This window comes from Macrotis lagotis, chromosome 1 (genome assembly GCF_037893015.1).
Source record: "Macrotis lagotis isolate mMagLag1 chromosome 1, bilby.v1.9.chrom.fasta, whole genome shotgun sequence".
NCBI lineage: Eukaryota > Metazoa > Chordata > Mammalia > Peramelemorphia > Peramelidae > Macrotis > Macrotis lagotis.
The window spans coordinates 926,307,926-926,329,455 of NC_133658.1; the positions used below are offsets into that span (position 1 = coordinate 926,307,926).

At 41.6% G+C, this 21,530-nt stretch overlaps 1 protein-coding gene across 1 annotated transcript in view; it reads right to left on the bottom strand.

Moving 5' to 3' along the window:
• Window positions 1-1,253: 1,253 nt before the first annotated feature.
• LOC141510067 (uncharacterized) overlaps window positions 1,254-21,530 on the bottom strand; it is a 52,105-nt gene continuing 31,828 nt past the window's right edge. The window contains 1 exon segment of the mRNA XM_074220058.1: window positions 1,254-3,532. Coding sequence (XP_074076159.1) covers window positions 1,283-3,532 — 2,250 coding nt within the window. The 3' untranslated portion in view covers window positions 1,254-1,282.

Here is a 21,530-nt window from a genome sequence, read left to right on the forward strand (position 1 = left end):
ATCTTCCTGAGAAGGTGGGACCTCATTAAGAGTTTTATGTTTTCACTCCATGATGAATCTGTCATCAAAAGAGATGATCTTAGGCTGAATGTGTTTCCAATAGCATCCATATAGAACTTGTTCCTCTGATGCCTAATAAACTTTTGTTCTCCATTAATATGCTTTTCCACATTCATTAGAGGAGTAGATTTCTATTTCATGTGAATTCCCTGATGGGAAATAAGGGAAGACCTTAGTCTGAGGACTTTCCATAGTGATGGTATCAATGAGGTTTATCCTGCAGAATGAATTCTCTGATAGGAGACAAATGATTATTATTCTCATATATTAATAACCAATTACTGAATTAGGCCTAAAGGTTTCTTTACATTTTCATTTCCTCATTCAGAAATCAGCCCCCTTAGATTATTCAGTCAGTCTTTAAGGGAAGGCCGATGATGAGATGAAATCTTGGGACAAGCCTTCCCAACTTGAAAACTTTAGAACAGAGCTAAAAGGTAAACAGATTTTTGTCTAGGTGAATTCTGCTCCATTGTGTTTTAGTCAGACAGGTTCAAGGGGAAGTGGATTTCCCCTTTTGTTTAGATTACCCTATTCAGGGATGGTCTGGATGTAAATTTCTGTCTAGACTGAGTGATGAATTATGCTTCCCAAACCCTCATTAGAATAGTCATTCTCATAAAGCACTGGAGTCAGGAGGACCTGGGTTCAAATATGGTCTCAACCACTTAATAATTACCTAGCTGTGTGGCCTTGGGCAAGCCACTTAACCCCATTTGCCTTGAAAAAAACTAAAAAAACCCAAAGAATAGTCATTCTTATAAAGTTTGAACCTGTCAGAACTGATCACCACCTTTTGGGAACATCCGCTCATCTAAGGGCATATAAGTAGTGGGAGGCTTCCATGAGTTATCTTTGGTTTACAGGAGATGAAAAATTGTCCATTCATCAATAATTTGTGTTATACTAAATTCATTATTCATGAATGAAATGAATACCCAGAAATTGATCTGGGAATTGTCACAGTAGTTTGGCAAGGTGGAAGTATTTAAGAGAAGTTTTACATATGAACCACACTCATAAATATTGTCTCCAGTGTGGATTCTCTGATGTCAACTAAGGTGAACATGTATATTAAAAGCATTGGAATATAATCGATACTTCTCAGGTTTCTCACCAGTGTTCATTCACAGACATGTGGCAAGATTTCCCCAAATTTATTACATTCAAACATTTCACTCCAGGGTGGATTTTCTGATACTTATAACATTGGTTGGGCATCTTAATAAGCCCTTTCATATTGATTGTATCCATAAGGCTTCTCTCCAGTGTGGATTCTATGATGTACAGCAAGATGGGAGCTCCGTATGAAAGATTTTCCACATTGATTACATTCATGAGGCTTGTTCCCAGTGTGGATTCTCAAATGTGAAGCAAGTCCACAGCTCTGTGTGAAATTCTTTCCATAGTGATTACATTCGTAAGGCTTCTCCCCAGTGTGGATTCTGTGATGAAAAATAAGAGAGGAGTGTTCGCTGAAAGCCTTTCCACACTGATTACATTCATAAGGTTTCTCTCCAGTGTGCATTCTCTGATGTGCAGCAAGTCAAGAGCTCTGTGTGAAAGTCTTTCCACACTGATTACATTCAGAAGGCTTGTTCCTAGTGTGGATTTTCTGATGTACAGCAAGTCCAGAGCTCCTTCTGAAAGTCTTTCTACACTGATAACACTGGTAAGGTTTCTCCCCAGTGTGGATTCTCTGATGTGCAGAAAGACTGGAGCTGTCTCTGAAAGTCTTTCCACATCCATCACATTCATAAGGTTTGTCCCCAGTGTGGATTCTCTGATGTACAGCCAGATGGGAACTCCGTGTGAAAGTCTTTCCACACTGATTACATTCATAAGGCTTCTCCCCAGTGTGGATTCTCTGATGTGCAGCAAGTCCAGAGCTCCGTGCAAAAGTCTTTCCACACTCATTACATTCATAAGGCTTCTCCCCAGTGTGGATTCTGTGATGATGAATAAGAGAGGAGCTCCCTCTGAAAGCCTTTCCACATAGATTGCATTCATAAGGCTTCTCCCCAGTGTGGATTCTCTGATGTTGAATAAGAGAGGAGTTCTCTCTGAAAGCCTTCCCACATAGATTACATTCATAAGGCTTCTCCCCAGTGTGGATTCTCTGATGTCCAGCAAGTCCAGAGCTCTGTCTGAAAGTCTTTCCACACTGATAACATTGGTAAGGTTTCTCCCCAGTGTGGATTCTCTGATGTACAGAAAGACTGGAGCTGTCTCTGAAAGTCTTTCCACATTGATCACATTCATAAGGTTTGTCCCCAGTGTGGATTCTCTGATGTATAGCCAGATGGGAACTCCGTGTGAAAGTCTTTCCACACTGATTACATTCATAAGGCTTCTCCCCAGTGTGGATTCTCTGATGTGCAGCAAGTCCAGAGCTCTGTGCAAAAGTCTTTCCACACTGATTACATTCATAAGGTTTCTCCCCAGTGTGGATTCTCTGATGATAAATAAGAGAGGAGCTCCCTCTGAAAGCCTTTCCACATAGATTACATTCATAAGGCTTCTCCCCAGTGTGGATTCTCTGATGTTGAATAAGAGAGGAGCTCTCTCTGAAAGCCTTCCCACATAGATTACATTCATAAGGCTTCTCCCCAGTGTGGATTCTCTGATGTCCAGCAAGTCCAGAGCTCTGTCTGAAAGTCTTTCCACACTGATAACATTGGTAAGGTTTCTCCCCAGTGTGGATTCTCTGATGTACAGAAAGACTGGAGCTCTCTCTGAAAGTCTTTCCACATTGATCACATTCATAAGGTTTGTCCCCAGTGTGGATTCTCTGATGTATAGCCAGATGGGAACTCCGTGTGAAAGTCTTTCCACACTGATTACATTCATAAGGCTTCTCCCCAGTGTGGAGTGTCTGATGTTGAATAAGAGTGGAGCATTCTCTGAAAGCCTTTCCACACTGATTACATTCATAAGGTTTCTCTCCAGTGTGGATTCTCTGATGGACAGTAAGCCTGGAGCACTTTGTAAAAGTCTTTCCACACTGATTACATTCATAAGGTTTCTCTCCAGTGTGGATTCTCTGATGGACAGTAAGCCTGGAGCACTTTGTAAAAGCCTTTCCACACTGATTACATTCATAAGGTTTCTCTCCAGTGTGGATTCTCTGATGGACAGTAAGACTGGAGCACTTTGTGAAAGTCTTTCCACACTGATTACATTCATAAGGTTTCTCCCCAGTGTGGATTCTCTGATGTACAGTAAGACTGGCGCTCCCTGTGAAAATGTTTCCACACTGATTACATGGATAACGTTTCTCTCCAGTGTGGATTCTCTGATGTGCAGCAAGTTTGAAGGTCTTTCCACATTCATTATACTCATAAGGTTTCTCTTCAGTGTGGATTTTCCAATTTTCAGTGCCACTGTCATGTCTTTGACAAGTCTTTCCATATTGAGTATATTCATACTGTTTCTCTATACTGTGGATAACATGGTTACCAAGATGAGGCCTCTCTTCACCAGAAGCAGTAAAGTCATTCAAGGAGGTCATTTTCAGAGTTGCACTCATCTCATCACACTTGGTCTCTGCATCTGATGGAAACAAACACACACACATATATGTTTGAGGACATCCTCTTCTTCCTCGCAGAAAGTTTCCCCAGTTAAAAGAAAAAGATCTCAAACTTAAATGAGCAGAATCAATCATTTGAAGATACTATAAACTTACACATAAGACAATTTAAGGATCAAAAAGTTCCACACACAACTGCAATGGATTCTCACCACAAACCAGAGACAAGTGCAAAGCCACGTTCTCACTATGTGTGACTCTTCCGGTCACAAGTTCTGAATGGCCGAGTGACCTGACCCAAATGTCAGCACTCCGCCGGGTGAAGGAGTATGCTCTGCCACTGCCCTGGACAGGTGTTCTCCTTTTTATTTTCCTTTGCATCAAGAGCATTTGGTTGCCAACAATGCTATTTTCTTATATTCAGGTAATTGCCCAACTGTTCTGAGTGGACCAGTTTTGATGCTTTCTCACGAGGTCATTATTTATAAATTTTACGATAACCTGAGAAATAAATTTTCTCTTTTTTACTTGTCCTGTCATAATTTACATTTAGATCCCCTTTTCTGATCACTTGTTCTGATGCTTAGATATTATCTCAAGGACCTTTTAGCAGCCTTGGAGACTGTCAATCATCCACTTTTTCTTGATATTTTTTTCTTTTCTCTAAGTTTCTTGGATATTACTTTCTCTTTGGACTCCTCATACATGATTTCCCACCCATCCCACACAAGCCAATGTTCCTGTAAACTTGGTCTCCTGCTACTATACAGGAAAAACCCTCACAATCATTCATGGGCCAAATTAGGTGTCATCCACTCCTCATTATCACTCCCACTTCCCTGCCCCAACTCTGAAGCAGGTGATTCCACCTGTGTAAGCTTGCTCTAACATTTCCCTTTCTCCACCATCCTTTCCTCTTGTTTGGTTGGGGGTCCAAATGACCTCATGTTTCAGGTATTAAAAGAACTGACTCACGTCTCTTCCCAGGTCACTCCATCCTCCATCACCTGATAAAATCATCTTCCTCAAGTTCTTTGCCTGACCATGGCACTCCCTACTTAATTCCAGGGGCTTGAAGACCAAAGATAAAATTCTGGGATGGGCTCTTCATCTTCTGACTCTTTGTCCCTTTCTAGCCTTCCTTCACCTGTCTTAATCCTCCACAAAGGCTAGTATACAGTGGGGCAGAGGCCTCTTTGTTGCTCCAACAGTGTGGATTTTCCCTGGCTGGTGCTCCTGCTGAGAACTCTAATCTGGGCTTTTCTGAAGTACCACAGATCTGTATCCTTAAGACTGTCCCAGTCTTCTTTAACCTTAGTGCCTGCCCACCTTGTCTTGATGGGCTGCAATAGCAGTTGTGTCCATGTTGTCTTTCTCACCAAACTGTGGGATACCAGAAAGCCTTATGCTTTCAGAAGATGAGCCTTGTACTTCCTTATATCCAGTTGGCACTTAGTAAATTCATATGGATTTAGACAAAACTCATATTTGACAGCCTCAGCCCTCTCTAGAGAGTCAAAGGAGAGCTTCATGCCCCAAAATTCCTAACAAAGACCTCTAATAGGATCACTGAAGCATCACTAGAAGAAAAATTGAAGGGAGAGGGGTGCCATAGTACACAGAGCACCGGCCCTGGAGTCAGGAGGACCTGAATCCAAATCTTGCCTCAGACACCTAGCTATGTGACTATGAGCGAGTCACAACCCCATTATCTTGAAGAAAAAAAAAGAAAACTAAAAGAACCAGGAGAACACTGTACATTTTAACAGAAACACCACAAGAAGAGCAATTATGATGAACTTAGCTCTTCTCAGAATTTCACTGATCAAACACAATCTTCAAAGTCCTGTGATGGAAAATACTGTACAAAATCAGAGGAAAAATATGAAGACTGAATGTAGAGCAAAGAATACTCGCATCAGTTTTTCAAACTTCCTTTATCATAGTTGCCACCCCTGCCCAACCCAGTGCTAATAGAAAATACTATGGAAACATGTTAACATAATTGTACTTGTAAGACCATTATCAGATTGCTCATTTCCATAGGGGGCAGGGTGAAAAGGAAGGGAGGAAGGAAAATGTGGAACTCAAGAGTTTACAGAAGGATGAATTTTGAAAACTATCTTTGTGAGTAACTGGAAAAAAAATTTTAATAGGAGGCAACTGAAAGTCCAGGGTATTCAACTGCTCATGTTAGAGATGAGGATAGCGGACCTCAGAGAGCCTCACCCAGGATCCTACTGTTGAAAAGTATATGAAAAGAAATAACAAGTGAGGTCTTCCTCAGTCGAACACTTCTTTACTGACAAATCCAGAAGTCTCCTGTGATGCAACGCACACCCCTCACTCCTCACTCACCTGGACAGGAGATCCTTAGACACTCTTGCTCCAAGTGGGGGATCAAATCTTCTCTGCAAACTGGAAATCCTAGGTAGGGGGATAAATTAGGCAAGAGGGTGGAGAGAAGTTTGTATTTCCTTTATAGGAAAGGAGGGAGGGTGATTCAAAGCAGAGGCACATTACTGCAAGTAATTTGGAATCAGAAAATTCCAACTTTGCTTGTCTCCTTCATAGAAGGATGTCCACATTTCATAACTTCCATGGCCTAGAAATTAGAGGCATTGCAAGGAGACAGGAGCATAGTGGGCTGGTGTCAGGATCACCTGACCTCAGACTCTTACTGACCCAGGAATTAGTCCCTTAATCTATTTGCCTCAGTTTCCTCAATTATAACATGGGATAATAACAGAAATCCAAACCAAAAGATAATTGTGAGGATTGAGTGGGATTATATGCATGAAGAAAGCTCTTAGTACAGGGTCTAGCTCCCAGCAGATGTCTATAAATACTTATTCCCTTCCCTTTCTTTCCCTAGATCTCTACAAGACTTGGCCAGCATATGAAGGAAGAACATGGGTACTCTTGCTATGCTAGAAATCTATGATTGACACCAAGAGCAGTGAGTTACACATTTGTCCCTAGTAACGAAAAAGTACATTCTAATGACCAAACACTTCCCAAAGAGGAAGGGTAGCATTGGAAGGAAGGGGGTCCCCCTCACTGCCCATCTTCAAGGAGAAGCTGCAGGATCAATGTCTGGAGACTTTGCAGACTTGTGTCTAGCTCCCTGTCACATGGAACAAAGGTCTGTTTCAGAAAAGAAATGCAGCAGGAGGACCTGAGCTCTTGGATTCAGGAGGTCATCACTTTGGACATTCTAAGAGGTGATCAATGGGCCAAACCTTCTTCTAGGACAGAGTTGCAGACACTCCGTTTAATGGAAGATTCCCAGTTACCTGGGGAATGGTCCTTACCCAGGAAAAGAAAGTTCTGAGCATTCTCCAGCATGACGTCCTTGTGTAGCTGCTTCTGAGAATTGTCCAACAGGTCCCACTCCTCTGGGGTGAAGTCCACAGCCACATCCTTGAATGTCACCACCTCCTAAAACATCCACATGCAGAGAACTTAAGAGTTGAGACGGGCTTCAGAATTGATCCAGCTCAATGCTCATCAATGTACAGAAGGAAAGTGAAGCAAAGAGAGGAAATTGCCCAAAGGTTGCACCCTTTATAAGAGTCAGAGCCAGCACAAGGAATTATACTCTTGAAAAGTCCAAGGGAGCATGGGAAAAAGCAATGGACATTTTCAGTTGAAATGAAACTGAGAAATATTCTTCTATGGAATGCTAATCTCTTTAGAAGATAGAAAGTGATGTGTTCTCTTAGAAAGATAAGAGAATTTCTGGAGGAAAACTAAGCAAAGTTAAGAACTGTCAGCAATGATAGATTGAGAAAATTTCCTGAAGACTTTGTGAAGAGCAGTTAGGTGCAGTAGTGGATAGAGCACTGGCCCTGGACTCAGGAAGACTTGAGTTCCAAGACACTTTTTAATAGCCTAGCTGTGTGACCTTGGGCAAGTCACTTAACCCTATTGCCTTAAATAAAATTTTCCAAAAAAAAGAGTGCGTGAGAAACTAGTTAGTTCTGGTTTTAGTCAGTAGAGAGGAAAAGAAACCAAGTTATTTTCCTGAAAGTGAGAAAGACTGAACAAGATGAAAACATGAGGAGGATTATTTTGTTTTTCTTTTTTGGATTTTTACAAGGCAATGGGGCAAAGAAAACTGCCCAGGATCGCAGAGTGAAGCAATTATTAAGTGTCTAGGCCGGATATGAACTGAGGTCCTCTTGACCCAGGGCTAGTACTCTATCCACTATGCCACCTAGCTGCCCCAAGAGGATTGTTTTTATTGATTTTTTATTAATATATTTTGGGAACTACAAGCAAACATAGCTTTCAACAATGATTTTTTTGGTAAGGTTTTGAAATTCACATTTTTCTCCCTCCCTCCCTTCCCTATTACACTTATGTAATTATGTTAAGCATAAATCCATACTAATCATGCTGGGAAAGAGAAATCAAATCAAAAATGGAAGGAAAAAAGCATGAGAAGCGAAAAATCTTAATACATAAAGAATTTTACAAGTTGAAAATAGTAAACTTTGGTCTGTATGCAGACTCCATAGTTCCTTCTCTGGAAGTGGACAGAATTTTCCATCACAAGTCCAATAGAATTGTCTTTGAGCATTGCTCTCTGGAAGTTAGATCAGTGCACAACTCCACCAACAATGCATTAGTATTCAGTTGTCACACATCCTATCCAACAGGAATCCTTTAACTTTTTAATCGCATTAGCCAATTTGATGCGTGAGGAGTAGCACCTTGTTTTAATGTGCATTTCTCTAATCAATCAATGATTTAGAGCATTTTTTCAAATAATTGTAGAGTGTTAACTTCTTCATCTGAGAACTGCATGCTCATGTCCTTTGACTATTGATGAATTAGGGAATAGCTTGTATTCCAATGAATTTGACTCAGTTCTCTATAAGTTTTAGAAATGAGTCCTTTATCAGGAACACTAGCATTAAACAATTCTTTCCCAACTTATTATATTTGTTTTAATATAGGTTGCATTGATTTTACTTGCACAAAAACTTTTCGATTTGATGTAATCCAAATGGTCTATTTTGCATTGTATAATGTTTTCTCTTTTCTTTGGTCATAAACTGCTCCCCTTTTCCATAGAACAGATAAACTATTCTTCATCTTCCCAATTGGCTTATGGTGTCACCTTTCTTGTCCAAATCCAGTACCCATTTCAACCTTATCTTGGTATAGGATGTGAGAGGTTGATGCATAACTCAGTTTTTATCAGTGAGTTTTTATCCTTGAAGCTGAAGTCTTTGAGCTTGTCACACAGGATTAATTTAGGCATTTACTACCATTTCTTTTGTACTCAATCTAACCCACAGATCCACTTTTTTATTTCTTAGTCTCAGACTGTTTTGATGCCAGATAGTTTACCATAGAATTTTAGATCTTGTAAACCGAGGTCTCCTTCCTTTGTATTTTTCTTCATGAATTCCCTTGATATTCCTGACCTTTTGTTCCTCCATATGAATTTCATCACTATTATTTCTAGCCCAATAAAGTCATTTTTGATAGCTTGATTTGTATGGCATTGAATAAGTAATTCAATTTAGGCAGCTTGGTCACTTTTATCATATTATGAAGAGGATTCTTACGGGTCCATAATTGCTATCTGCACTGAAGTAGTATGAGTCTGTTTCCATCAAAAGACGGAAGTTATATCTATTTTTATAGGCTTAAAGAGGTTCTGGGGGTGATATGCTGAAGAACAAAATCTTATGCCAAGGCTTATTTTTGATTTATTTTACTAATGATACATTTTCATTAATTTGGATGTTTATATAGAAATAAGAATGATCACCATGGGGGGACAGGAAAAGTTCTTTCACTCTTCTTTAAACTAATTTATGCTCTATTTGGAACCAATATTTTGTCTTTAACTTCCTTTATTTCTATCAAGTAACCACTGAACAGGAAACAAATATATTAATCCATTCACACTTTTGGAGATCCCTGAGACTTTACAAGCTTGTCCTTTACATTACGGTCTCTTGACTGACTATTCTTCATTGCAGAGTATTTACACACAATATGTTCATTCAATATAGGATGGAAGTCACTTTTTATTGATTAGCAATTGATTCCAGATGGATCTCGAATGCCAAGAGAAGCCATTTCCAACTTCTTTCCTCCTATATCATTCATCAGCCTGAGGCTAGATTGTGATTCCCTACTTCCATTTTAGAAGGAAGCTCAGCTCAGATAGCATTTCATTTGTTACCTGGCTTTAGCTTGTGGGAACCTTCTCAGACTCACTTCTCCATTCTCCCTTCCAATTACGCACTTTCTCCTCTCCTCTAGCTTCTGCATTATGGGGGATGTTCCCTTTCACTGCTAGAATACAAGTTTCTTGAAGTTATGGACTAACTATATGTGTCCATATGGTTGTACCTAGTACTTAATAAAGATTTTGGTTCACAAATGCCATTTAAGAAATTATTTACTGATTATTCCACCCAATCACTCTTATTCAGATACTTCTTAATATACTTTAAAAGCTGAGACCACTGCAGTTGAGCCCCTTTTGCTTTCTACTGCCTTTTCGACAAACTGAACTATGAAGTTAATTCAAGATATCTTACATTCAACATGGGTAAAAATGAACTCATTTTCTTTCCCCTTCTGGTCCCTATTCTTGTCAAGGACCACACCATTCTCCCGGGACCTATTCTCCTAAACGAGGTGTCGTCCTTCAACCTTCTCATTCTACCATGCTAATTTTCTCAATATCTCTGAAATATATCTGGTTCTCGTCACTGATTTTTTTTTTCAAGGTAGGGGTGTTAAGAGACTTGACTGAGATCCCACAGCCAAGTAAATATGAAGTGTCTGAGGTTGGACTGGAACTCAGGTCCTCTTGACTCCAGGGTTAGTCCTCTATCTACTGTGCCACCTAGCTGCCCCTCCACTGATGTTTTAGTCTTGATAGCCCAGACAATTCTCACCCCACTCAGACTATGGCAATTGCTTGTATGTGGTTTAGTCTGATTCAAGACTGTCCTGTTTCTCTGAAGTTCAAACTAAAATTTACCTCCTTTAGAAAGACTTCCCCAATGTCTTTTACTTTTAGTGCCTTCTCTGTTGTTTATTTCCTGGTTATCCAGTATATGACTTACTTTTGTATGTGTTTATATGATGAGCCTCCAATAAATTGGCTGGTTACTGTCCATTGTTATCAAAGAAGATCAAAATAACATCACCACATTTGAGACAAATAGCAGTGTGTCTGTATGTGATTGATCAGACCCATACCAGCTTAGTCCATGAGAATCCTTGGGGTGGGTACTCTAAACTTGTAGTTACCACGTTTTCCTTCAATTGCTTCCATTCTGCCTTTCTCATAGAACTCAAGCCCCTCAGTGATGAGGTCATGTCACCCTGGGCAGTCCTGTGCAGACGCCTCCCATGTTGTACAATCAATTAAAAAATCCTGCCATGAGACCTTGAGGGTGACTCGGTATCACTTCTGACACTTTTGTGGGCACTTGCCATGAGTGAGCTCTCCATAAAATCACTTTTGTTTGGGAAACATACATCTGGCATCCTAACAATGTGGCTAGTCCATTGTAGTTGCATTCTGTGCAGCCAGATTGGAATGCTTAGCAATTTACCTGAGAAAGGACCTCAGGGTCTGGACCCTTCTGCCAGGTCATCTTCAGAGTGTTCCTAAGACAATTAAAATGGAAGTGGTTCAGTTTCCTGCCATGGCACTGATAGACTCCAGGATTCACAGGCATAGAGCAATGAGGCCAACACAACAGCCCTGTAGACCTTCAGTCTGGTGGTCAGTCAACCACCTTTTCTCTCTCTCTCTCTCTCTCTCTCTCTCTCTCTCTCTCTCTCTCTCTCTCTCTCTCTCTCTCTCTCTCTCACATTTTCTTTCACTCTCCTAAATACCAAACTAGCTCTAGCAATATCAGCGTTCATCTCATTGCCAATGTGGACCTTCCTGGAAACACACCATTGGCTTTCATCAGAAATTGAACATCTGGATGGTGTGTTGGGACTGATGGATCACCTGGCTGTTCTTGGTGTTCATTGTTAGACCAACACTAGCACAAGCAGCAGAGAATATTTCCATACTTGTTGCAGCTCATCCTCAGAGGCTGCACGGAAGCACCATCACCTGGAAGCAGAAGATCCTGCACGAACCCTCCCTCATCTTTGATCTTTGCTTGTAGCCTTTAAAAGTAGAAGATGTGAGGCAGCTTACTGTGAGGCCGTGCTAATCCTCAATGAAGGCATGGGATAATATGGATGAAAACATTGTGCTAAAGAGCCAGGGAGCAAGGTCAGCCTTTTTTCACTTCATTCATGACCAAATGGGCTCCAATAATTAGTGAGCTCTTCAAAGGCAGGGATGGTCTTTGCCTCTGTTTGAATCCCTCTCACTCGGCACAATGATTGGGACAAAGTAGGCTCTTAATAAGTGTTTACTGATGAACTGATTTCAGTTCCCAACAACCTAGAGAGCAGTGGTTCTGTTGCTCCTCATTCTTGAAGAGAGGAAACTGAGACAAAGGTTGAGTGACTTGGCCCATGTTGAGGCAAGGGAGGCAGCTTTTGAACTCAGGTCTTCTGGACTGTAGGACCAGTTCCCTCTAGGACCCACAGAGAATAGACAGAAGGTGTCAGCCCATGGGGAAAGGCCTTGGCTATTTAAGGATCAGAAAAGTTTCTTAGAAAAGGTGATTTTGACTTCAGACTTGAAGAATTCTTTAGCTTTGGATTCTTATTCTTAACTTGATGAAGATCTTCACGAGGCTCAACATTTCCCTAAGCAGAATAGAAGAGAAAAAGGTTTGATCCCAGGTGAAATCCTGAGTTGTGATCATGTTTGGGTGGCTTGTTAATAGTAGAGTCACTGCACACATGTCTGTCCCAAACTCCTCCTGGGCATGGTAAATAAAGTCCAATAACTCTCTTTTTTGTCTGTTTGCTTATTTATTTTTGGTGGGGGCAGATTATTCCTTGTTAAAAGAAAGCATGGACTCAGTGAATAGAATCATAGACCTGGAATCTGGAAGATTTGAGTTCAAGTCTGCTTTTAGACACTGTGTGACCATGGGCAACTTACCCACTCTTTGCCTCAGTTTCCTTACCTGTGAAATAAGGATAAGAGCATTTAATTCAAAGGAATCCTTTAAAGATCATCAAAAGTGGATTTGGACAAGAGCTTAAACTCATTCCATTTATCTTTTCTGTCCTGGACATGCCCTGGGGACCTCTTTGGGCAGTTGGTGGTACAGAGGACAGAGTGGACCCTGGAGTCAGAAGGATGTGAGTTCAATTCCAGCCCCAGATACTTCATAGTTGGGCGAGCCTGGGCAGGTCATTTCACCTAATTAGCCTCAGTTTCCTCATCTATCAAATGAGTGGAGAAAAGAATGGTCAATCACACCAGTAGCTTTAGCAAGAAAACCCCAAAGAGGGTCAAAGGCAAGAGTGAAATAATTGAACCAGAAAAACAAAAAAGGAGTCTTGGAATACCACCTTTCCTCCTGGGACTGAATAATTCCAGAAATTCCCTTTCTCCCCAATCTTCTCTAATTAGGCACTCAGCAGGATCTTAATAAATGCCAATTAAATAGCAGAGTCGAAAGAAGATGCTGATTTGCCTTTGTGATGGTTAAGGTCCTGCTAAAGGTCTGGGAACTCTTTAAGCCAGCTCTTCAGGCTTTTAAAAAAAAATTCACTTTTTTCTGTATCTTTTTTTGTCCAAGGGTCTTTTTGTATTTCAGCGGGTTATTGGATATTAACCAAAACTCCCTGCATGTCCAGCAGCTCAAGGAGAGAGAGAGAGAGAGAGCGACAGACAGACAGAGACAGAGACAGAGAGAGAGAGGAAGACAGAGGAAGGTAGCTACAGAAAAAGGGAGAGAGAGGTAAAGGGGGGGGAATAATGAACAAGCATGGAGAGAGGAAACACATGACCGTACAGAATAGAGAGGAAAGACTGAAGGGGGTCATTCGTGCAGCTAAGTTTTCATGAAGGAAATCTAAAAAAAAAAAAAAAAAAAAGCAGGTTAGGGGTGGAAATTTGGGGAGGGGGTCCCTGCAGGGAGATAGAACATGAGATGCTAAATTTCCAAAAAATGTTCTTAAAACACAGGAGGGAGCAGAGCAATGTTGTTACTTCTGTATTGAATGTCCTATATGTTTTTGTAAAGAAATGACCCATAGGGGTAGCTAGGTGGCACAGGGGAGGTTCAGCCAGGTGGTGCTATGAATAGAGCACCAGCCCTGGAGACAGGAGGACATGAATTCAAGTCAGACACTTAGTAATTGCCTAGAGGTGGACCTTGGGCAAGTCACTTAACCCCATTGCCTTGCAAAAGTAACAAAATAAATTAATATTAATAAAAAAAATGGCCCATAAGGATGGTAATGCCAATATTTCATACCTAGTATTTTCAAGAGTTTTTGTCAAATAGTGAATTGCCAGGCTAGAAGTGAATGTCTTTGAATTTCTCAAACAAGAGTCTTTGATTAATTTCTTTGTAACCAGTAGCAGGAAGTTTTGATGCCTGCCACTTTATAGTACAATTGTAGATCTGGTAGGGCCAGTCTACCTTCCTTTACATTTTTTCATCAGTTCCCTTGCTATTTTTGAACTTTTCTTACTCCAGATGAATTTTGTTACTACTTTTCTAGTTCTGTAAAAGCAATCTGATAGCTTGATGGGTTTGGCAGTGAATAAGTAATTTAATTTGGGAAGACATCATTTTTATTAGATTAGCTTGGCCTATCCATGAGCAATTAATGTTTTTTTCCCCAATTATTTAGTTATGACTTTATTTGCGTGAAAAGTGTTTATAATTGTGTTCATACAATTTCTAGGTTTGTCTTAGGAGGTAGATTCCAAAGTATTTTATGTTGTCTGCAGTTACTTTAAATGGAATTTCTCGTCTCATCTCTTGGGCATTTTCATTGTTGTTTATATACAGAAATATTGATGACTTGTGTGAGTTATGTGTGTTTATTTTATATCCTGCTACTTTAATGACATTGTTATAGTTTTCAGAGGGTTTTCTAGGGTTCTCTACGTATACCATCATATCATCTGCAAAATGTTAAAACTTTGCTTCCTCTATGCCAATTTTAATTCCTTTAATTTCTTTTTTTCTCATTGCTAAAGCTAAAACGTCTAATGCTCTCTCTCACTCTGTCTCTCTGTCTCTCTCTCTCTCTCTCTCTCTCTATATATATATATATATATATATTGAAATGGCAAATGGGTTTAAGCAACTTGCCCAAGGTCATACAACTGGGTAATTACGAAGTGTCGGAGGTAGGATTTGAAATCAGGTCCTCCTGAATCCAGGGCCAGTGCTCTATCCACTGAACCACATGGCTGCGCCTCTAATGTAATACTGAATAATAACGGCGACAATGGGCATGGTGACAATGGGCATCCTTGTATCACTGCTAACTTTACTGGAAATGCTACTTAGCTAATCCCCAACACATATAATATTTGTTCATTGTTTTAGATTGATACTGCTTAGTATTTTAAAGAAAACTCCATTTATTCTTAAACTCTCTAGATTTTTTAATATGAATGGATGTATTTTGTCAAGGACTTTTTTTTTGTTTGCAAGGCAGTGGGGTTAAGTGACTTCCCCTAGACCACACAGCTAGGTCATTATTAAGTATCTGAGACAGGATTTGAACCCAGGTACTCCTGACTCCGAGGCTGGTGCTTTATCCACTGCGCCACCTAGCCGCCCCTGTCAAAGACTTTTTCAGCATCTATTGAGATAATAAGATTTCTGTTGGTTTTGTTATTAATACATTCAGTTTGTAAGTGTTTTCCTAATACTAAGCCATTCCTGTGTAACAGGTATAAATCTTCCCCAGTCATGATGTACTATCCTGGTACTAATGTGCTGTAATCTCTTTGCCAAACAGTTAAGATTTTTCCTTTAATGTTCAGTAAGCAAATTAGCCTATAATTGTCTTTGTTTTGACTCTTCCTGGTTTAATCAGCACCATAATCGTTCCATAGAAGGAATTTGAGAAAACTTCTATTTTTTAAAATAATTCATACAGAATTGGAATTAGTTGTGCCTTAAATGTTTGGTAGAATTCACTTTTAGGGGCGGCTAGGAGGCAGAGTGGATAAAGCACCAGCCTCGGAGTCAGGAGTACCTGTGTTCAAATCCGGTCTCAGACACTCAATAATTACCTAGCTGTGTGGCCTTGGGTAAGCCACTTAACCCCATTTGCCTTGCAAAAATCTAAAAAAAAAAACAAAACAAAACCAAAAGCATAATTCACTTATAAATACTTCCTAACCTGGAAATTTTCCTGGTTAATTAATTGATGGTTTCTTTAATTTCTTTTGTTGAAATGGGGTTATTTTATTTTCTCTTTTCTTAATCTGGGTAGTTTGTATTTTTGTAAATATTCAAGCAGTCCCCACAAGGTGTTCAAATGGATTGATATACTGTTGGGAAATATAGTCCTGAATTCTCTCTTTAATTTCCTCCTCATTGGTGCTAAGTTCACCCTTTTCATTGTTGAAATAGGTGATTCCAGATCGCTATTGATTTCAGAAATGCAAAATAAAACAATTCTGAGGTATCACTTCACTTCTTTTATAATGGCTATGATGACAAAAAAAGGAAAATGATGACTGTTGGAGAGGATAATTGGGATTTCAATGCTAGGTCCAAAGAGCAATAAAACTGTTCCTAACCTTTCAGTCATCTGTATCATTATTAGGCTTATATCCAGAAGAAATCATGAAAAATGGAAAAATCTCACACATTCAAAAATATTCATAGCAGCTCTTTTTTAGTGGAAAAAAATTGGAAATTGTGGGGATGCCCATCCATCAGGGAATGGCTGGACAAGATAGGGTACGTGAATATTGTGGAGTATTATAATTCAGTAAGAAATCATGAGAGGTCAGACTTTAGAGAAGCCTTCAAAGAATCATATGGATGGATATAAGTGAAGGGAGCAGAACCGAATGAACATTGTGCACATTAATAATCATTACTAACGGTTTATGAGGATGGAGGTTGCTCCTCTCAGCTATCCAGTGGCCAAGGACAGTCCTGAGAGGAAACATTGAGAGGAAACAACTGTGGAGTCTGGGGGCAGAGCAAAGCAGACCATGTTCATGTTTTACAAATGTCTTTTTGTTTTTCCTTTCTACCCCATGTTTTCCCCCTTAGTTGTAATTCCTCTTCCCCAATGTGACCAATATGGAAATATGTGAGACACAAATGACCCTGTACAACTTTGACCACACTCTGAAGCTTCCTGGGGAGGGGGAGGGAAAGGAGAAAAATGTGGAAGACAGTGAAACAAAAGAAAACAGAAGGAAAGACCAGGGCAAGGTTGCTCCTCTGCCTCCTCTCCACTTTTGTAAGGAAATGGCCCTTCAGGAAGGTCCTGGCAGTCTCCTAGACAAGGTGCTCTGAGGCTGATCTTGTTTAAACCTGAGATTGAAGGGCACTCACCTGGGCTGGGGGGCTGGGGCTCCCAGGGGCCATTCCTTCAGGTTCCAGGCTCCCTTCTTGGTCCGGCCTGGGTCCTCTGCAGACTGGAATGGAAAGGGAGGATCCTGGAGGGGCAGAGGTCTGTCCTTGTCTTCCTGGGCAGGGGGTTGACCTAGAGGGAGTTACAGAGGGTGAGACCCCACAAGGAAAAGAGAGAGACTCTGGCCTTGCCCTCCAGGAGAGACTCCAAGCTAAGGAAGGGGCAGCAGGCTGGGCCCCCTCTCCCCTTTTTCTCCCCACTTGCCTTCAGGACACAGAGGGAGTTTTGGGATTCCAGAGGGGATGAGGACAATCAGAGGTCCAGGACTCCTCCCACTGACTCCCTGGAGGCTTGCCATCCCTTCCCCCAACACCCAGCACACATGTGCAGACACCATCCAGACCACTGACTTCTTGCTTGGTCCAGGAGGGAGGGACAGCTGGCCATGAGAAGGGCTCTGGCCCTCTGGCCCAGGAATGACCAGGGGAAGCCTGAGATTAAATCCCTTCTGGGAACCAGCTCCTGGAAGGGAACTGAGGCTCTGGAAGCTGAGGAGGCAGGGCCCCAGGAGTCTGGGGAAGGGGAGCAGGGGGAGGGTCTCAGAGGCCCCCAGCAGGGAGATCAGGATGGCCAGAAGGACTCCAGAGGGACCCTGAGCCTGGAAAAGCTGGAGGACCATGTCCTGAGGTCTGACTAGTAGCTGGGGGAACTCCTGGGACCTTCTGGGGGAGCAGAAGCTTGGGGTCCAGGAACCAGGGCTGGGAGGGGGGCTGCTCCGTCCAGACACTCACCTCTTGGTCAGATGAGCAGGATGAGACCCCAGACAAGGGGCAGCCAGAGGACACCAGGACGTGCGGGTGCGGGGAAGGGGAGTGGGCTCCTAATCACTTGAGACCTGCAGCCCCCCCAGAGCTGGTTTCTAGGTGTCAGTGACCTCAGGTCCAGGAAGGCAGAGAGATCTGGGCTCCAAGGGAAGAGGGGAGAGGTTTCTTAGCTAGACAAGTTCTGGCTTCTTCTCAGGCCACTTTAGAGGGATCTCCAATTCCCCAGAGCCCCACTCAGCCCAGGACCTAGAAGTCTCTCCCCATGGGAAAGAGCATTTCTCCACTCCAGACTCCACCCATCCTTAAAACTCCACCCAAGCCTGCAGGTCTACCTGGACCTGCCCAGCAATCACCTTCAAGAACTGCTGCATCTGTTCCCCCTTCCCTGAGATTTAGACCCTCCCCCTCCTCAGGAGCAGGAATGTCATGATCCCCTTTGGGCAGCAGACTGAGGGGAGGTCTTATAGTTTGAGGGTAAACTGAGGGTCCCTCTGTGACCCTTTAGAACTAATGGTCATTTGTCTTAAACTCCACTGGCTGCTGATCTAGTAGCAGTCTTCCATTGTCTGAACTCACAGAGAGGGAGGTCAGAACTGAGTGCAAAATTCACCTCAAATATGATAAGAAGGGGATTTGTTTACAAGGTGTAATAATCATAACAGTGTCATTGGAAGGAGATGCCCTGGGTCTCTGAATGCCAGGATTGTTGCACTGATCTAAACAGGAACGGATTTTCTCTGGAAAAAATTTGTAAATGCAGGGAACTGAGCAGAAGGCAATTGAAGACAATCATTTTAGTTCTTGATCCAAATCCAAAGTAGTATTCATTTTATTCTCCTATGTCTTCCATTTGAAGTTTTTGGAAATTCTTTGGTATAAAATGCTGCTAATGAAAAGCTGATTTCCAGAGAGCAATGGAATGATGCCCTCACTAAATTAACCTCTTTAAATTTTGATGCTGTGAAATGGTGTATTGAGCTATTTGAGAGTGTGGTACAATGTTTACTAACTTTTTAAGAATATTTGGTTTACATCAAATTCAGATAATTTGGGAACAGCCGCAAAGATCTGTTTAATTCTCAGTGACTAGGAAGTGTTTTTGTGGGGTTTATAACTGGATTCTGGGGACTTTCTCTGAGAAAGGTCCCAAAATCTTGCCAAATCCATGGGGAGAAACTGCAATTGTCCAATGCAGATTGAGTAACTCAGCGTCCTCCCAGTTCCCAGGGGTGGAGTTAGGGGGCTGTTTTGAGAAGCTTGTTTTTAATGAAGAAATGATTTTGCTCTGATAGATACTCTGGCCATTGATGATGTGAATTACAAACTGAGGAAAGAATAATATTGAAAGAAATGATTATATTTCCTTATTCATAACCAGTTATTAGTAGTTTAGTAAACAGTAGGTTTTTCCTCTTTTCCCTTCCTCCTTCAGAGACCTCTCCTTGAAGGTCAGATAGTCTGGAGCTGAGATGGGATTAACCCGGGAAACATTCTCCTGTATTTTGGGCAGGACCCACCCACCTGGGAGAGGTGATTTCTGCTGAAATGGAAGAGAATCTTCTCCAGGTGGGCAGCACTAAACTGACTTGGGATGTCCCCAGTCATGCTGGAAGGACCTTGAGGGCAGGAACTGGTTCTTTCTGACCCCTGAAATTTAGAACCAGGCCCGGGCCAGAGTAGTCCCCTGAGAAAAGGTGCGTGAGAGGGATTCAGAGAGGAATCCCTGTGGGAAGGTTCCTGTGACCTGAGCAGAAGCAGGGAGACAAATTTGCCTTGCCTCCCTCAGGGCCCAGAGCTGGGGCAGCTTCAGGGCTCTCTCTGCTCCAGAGCCCTAGAGGAAGAGACTAAGGGTGAAGAGCCCAAGTTGGTCAAGACATTGGAAGGAGGGAGAAACTCAGAAACAAATCCGGAAGGGAGCAGTAGATAAGGAGGGAAGAAAAGGTGGAGTGTGAGAAACCGACCTCATGTTTCCATCATTTTTATTTCTTTTTTTAGGTATTTCAGAACTAGTTGACATTTGGAATTTTCTGGCAAACATACAGCTTAGTTACTAGATGAAGGAACTGAGGCAGTTAGTAAGCATCTGAGGCTGGCTGGGAACTCAGGAAGATGAGCATTCCTCAGTCCAGGTTTGGCCCTCTACTCACTGTTCCTCCTGGCTGCCCTTTGACCACCCAGCTGCCCTGATGTCCTGAAAACATCAATATTTAACTTCTATTAATTAGCTTCCAAACAAGAAACCATTTCTCAGCCCATTGCTATTTGACAATTCCCCAAGGCTTTATGAACTTTCCTTTCCACTCCTCTCTTGCTTGACTATTCTCCCTTTTCAACTGAGAATGAACTATCCAGAAAAACTGAGCATCTTCCTTTAGGGGAAAAGGTGGACTTGCAATGAAACAGGGGACTTTCACACCTCTCTAATGAAGCAGCCAGAGCTGAACCGAGTTTGATCTTCAAGTACAGGGACTCAAGGAAACCAGAGAAGGGGTGGAAAAGAAGGACTAATTATGAGAATTGATTTTGAACTGTTTGTATTCCTACAGGGGAAGAAGATGCTGATACCTCACATGAATTTTCTCATTTATCTCTGTTACAAGGGGCAGAATGGTATAATATAGTCAAAAGATGAGGTCAGTGAGTGATAAAGGAAAGTGCTGGAAGGAAGGGAAAGGAAAGGAAGAAGGGGTTAAGCTATTTCCCATTTAAGTGAAGAAAAAGCTTTTACAATGGAGTGGGAAGGGGGAAGGCAAGGGGGAAAGAGTGAGCCTTCATTCTTATCAGAAATGGCTCAGAGAGGACATAACATAAACACCAAATAGGGTGAGGAAATGTGTCTTACACTAGAGAAAAATGAGAAGAAAGGGATGGGAGAGGAGATGATAGAAGAAAGGGAAGATTGTGGAGAGAATACTCAGATACAACACACTTCTGAACAGGGCCAGGATGAAAGGAGAGAGAGAATTGAATAAATGGGAGTGGGAAGGAATAAAATGGAGTGAAATTCAGTTAACAATAGCAACTGTGGAAAAAAATATTGAAGCAAACTTGTCTGATGGACTTATGATAAAGAACACAACCCATCCCAGAGACAGAACTGATGGATCTGAACACAAGACTGAAGTGTCCTTTTTTTTCCCTCTCAATTTTTTTTCATGAGGTTTCTCTATCTTTGTGGGGAGAAACTAATTTTTTTTTTTGTGGGGAAGCTAATTTTGGAGCAATGAAGGAGATTACCAACTCAGGACAGCTTGAAGGGTGAACACAAAAGGTCTGTTTAATAATGGTGGGAGGAATTGTCCTCAAATGAGCAACTCAGTGGCAGACCCCATCCTAGAGAGCCACGAAATATTTTAGGAGACTTGCTGAGAGACCTTATGATTTCAGAAAAACAGTTCAATCCATTTTTAGGACTTCTTGCTTTGGATGTGATATGTGATATCTAATAAGGTCTGTGCTACAGGGCCAGGGCTTTCCTCACTAATTAGATCCATAAATGTTAACCTCAGGAAGTCTTCTCCAATGTATATACAGTTATAAGATTTGGGTGAAGGCCCTCCCAGAATTCTGACTTTTAAGACTTTTCTTTAGTGTGCCTAGTTTGATGTCTACTGAACTCCATTTTCCTGAGAAGG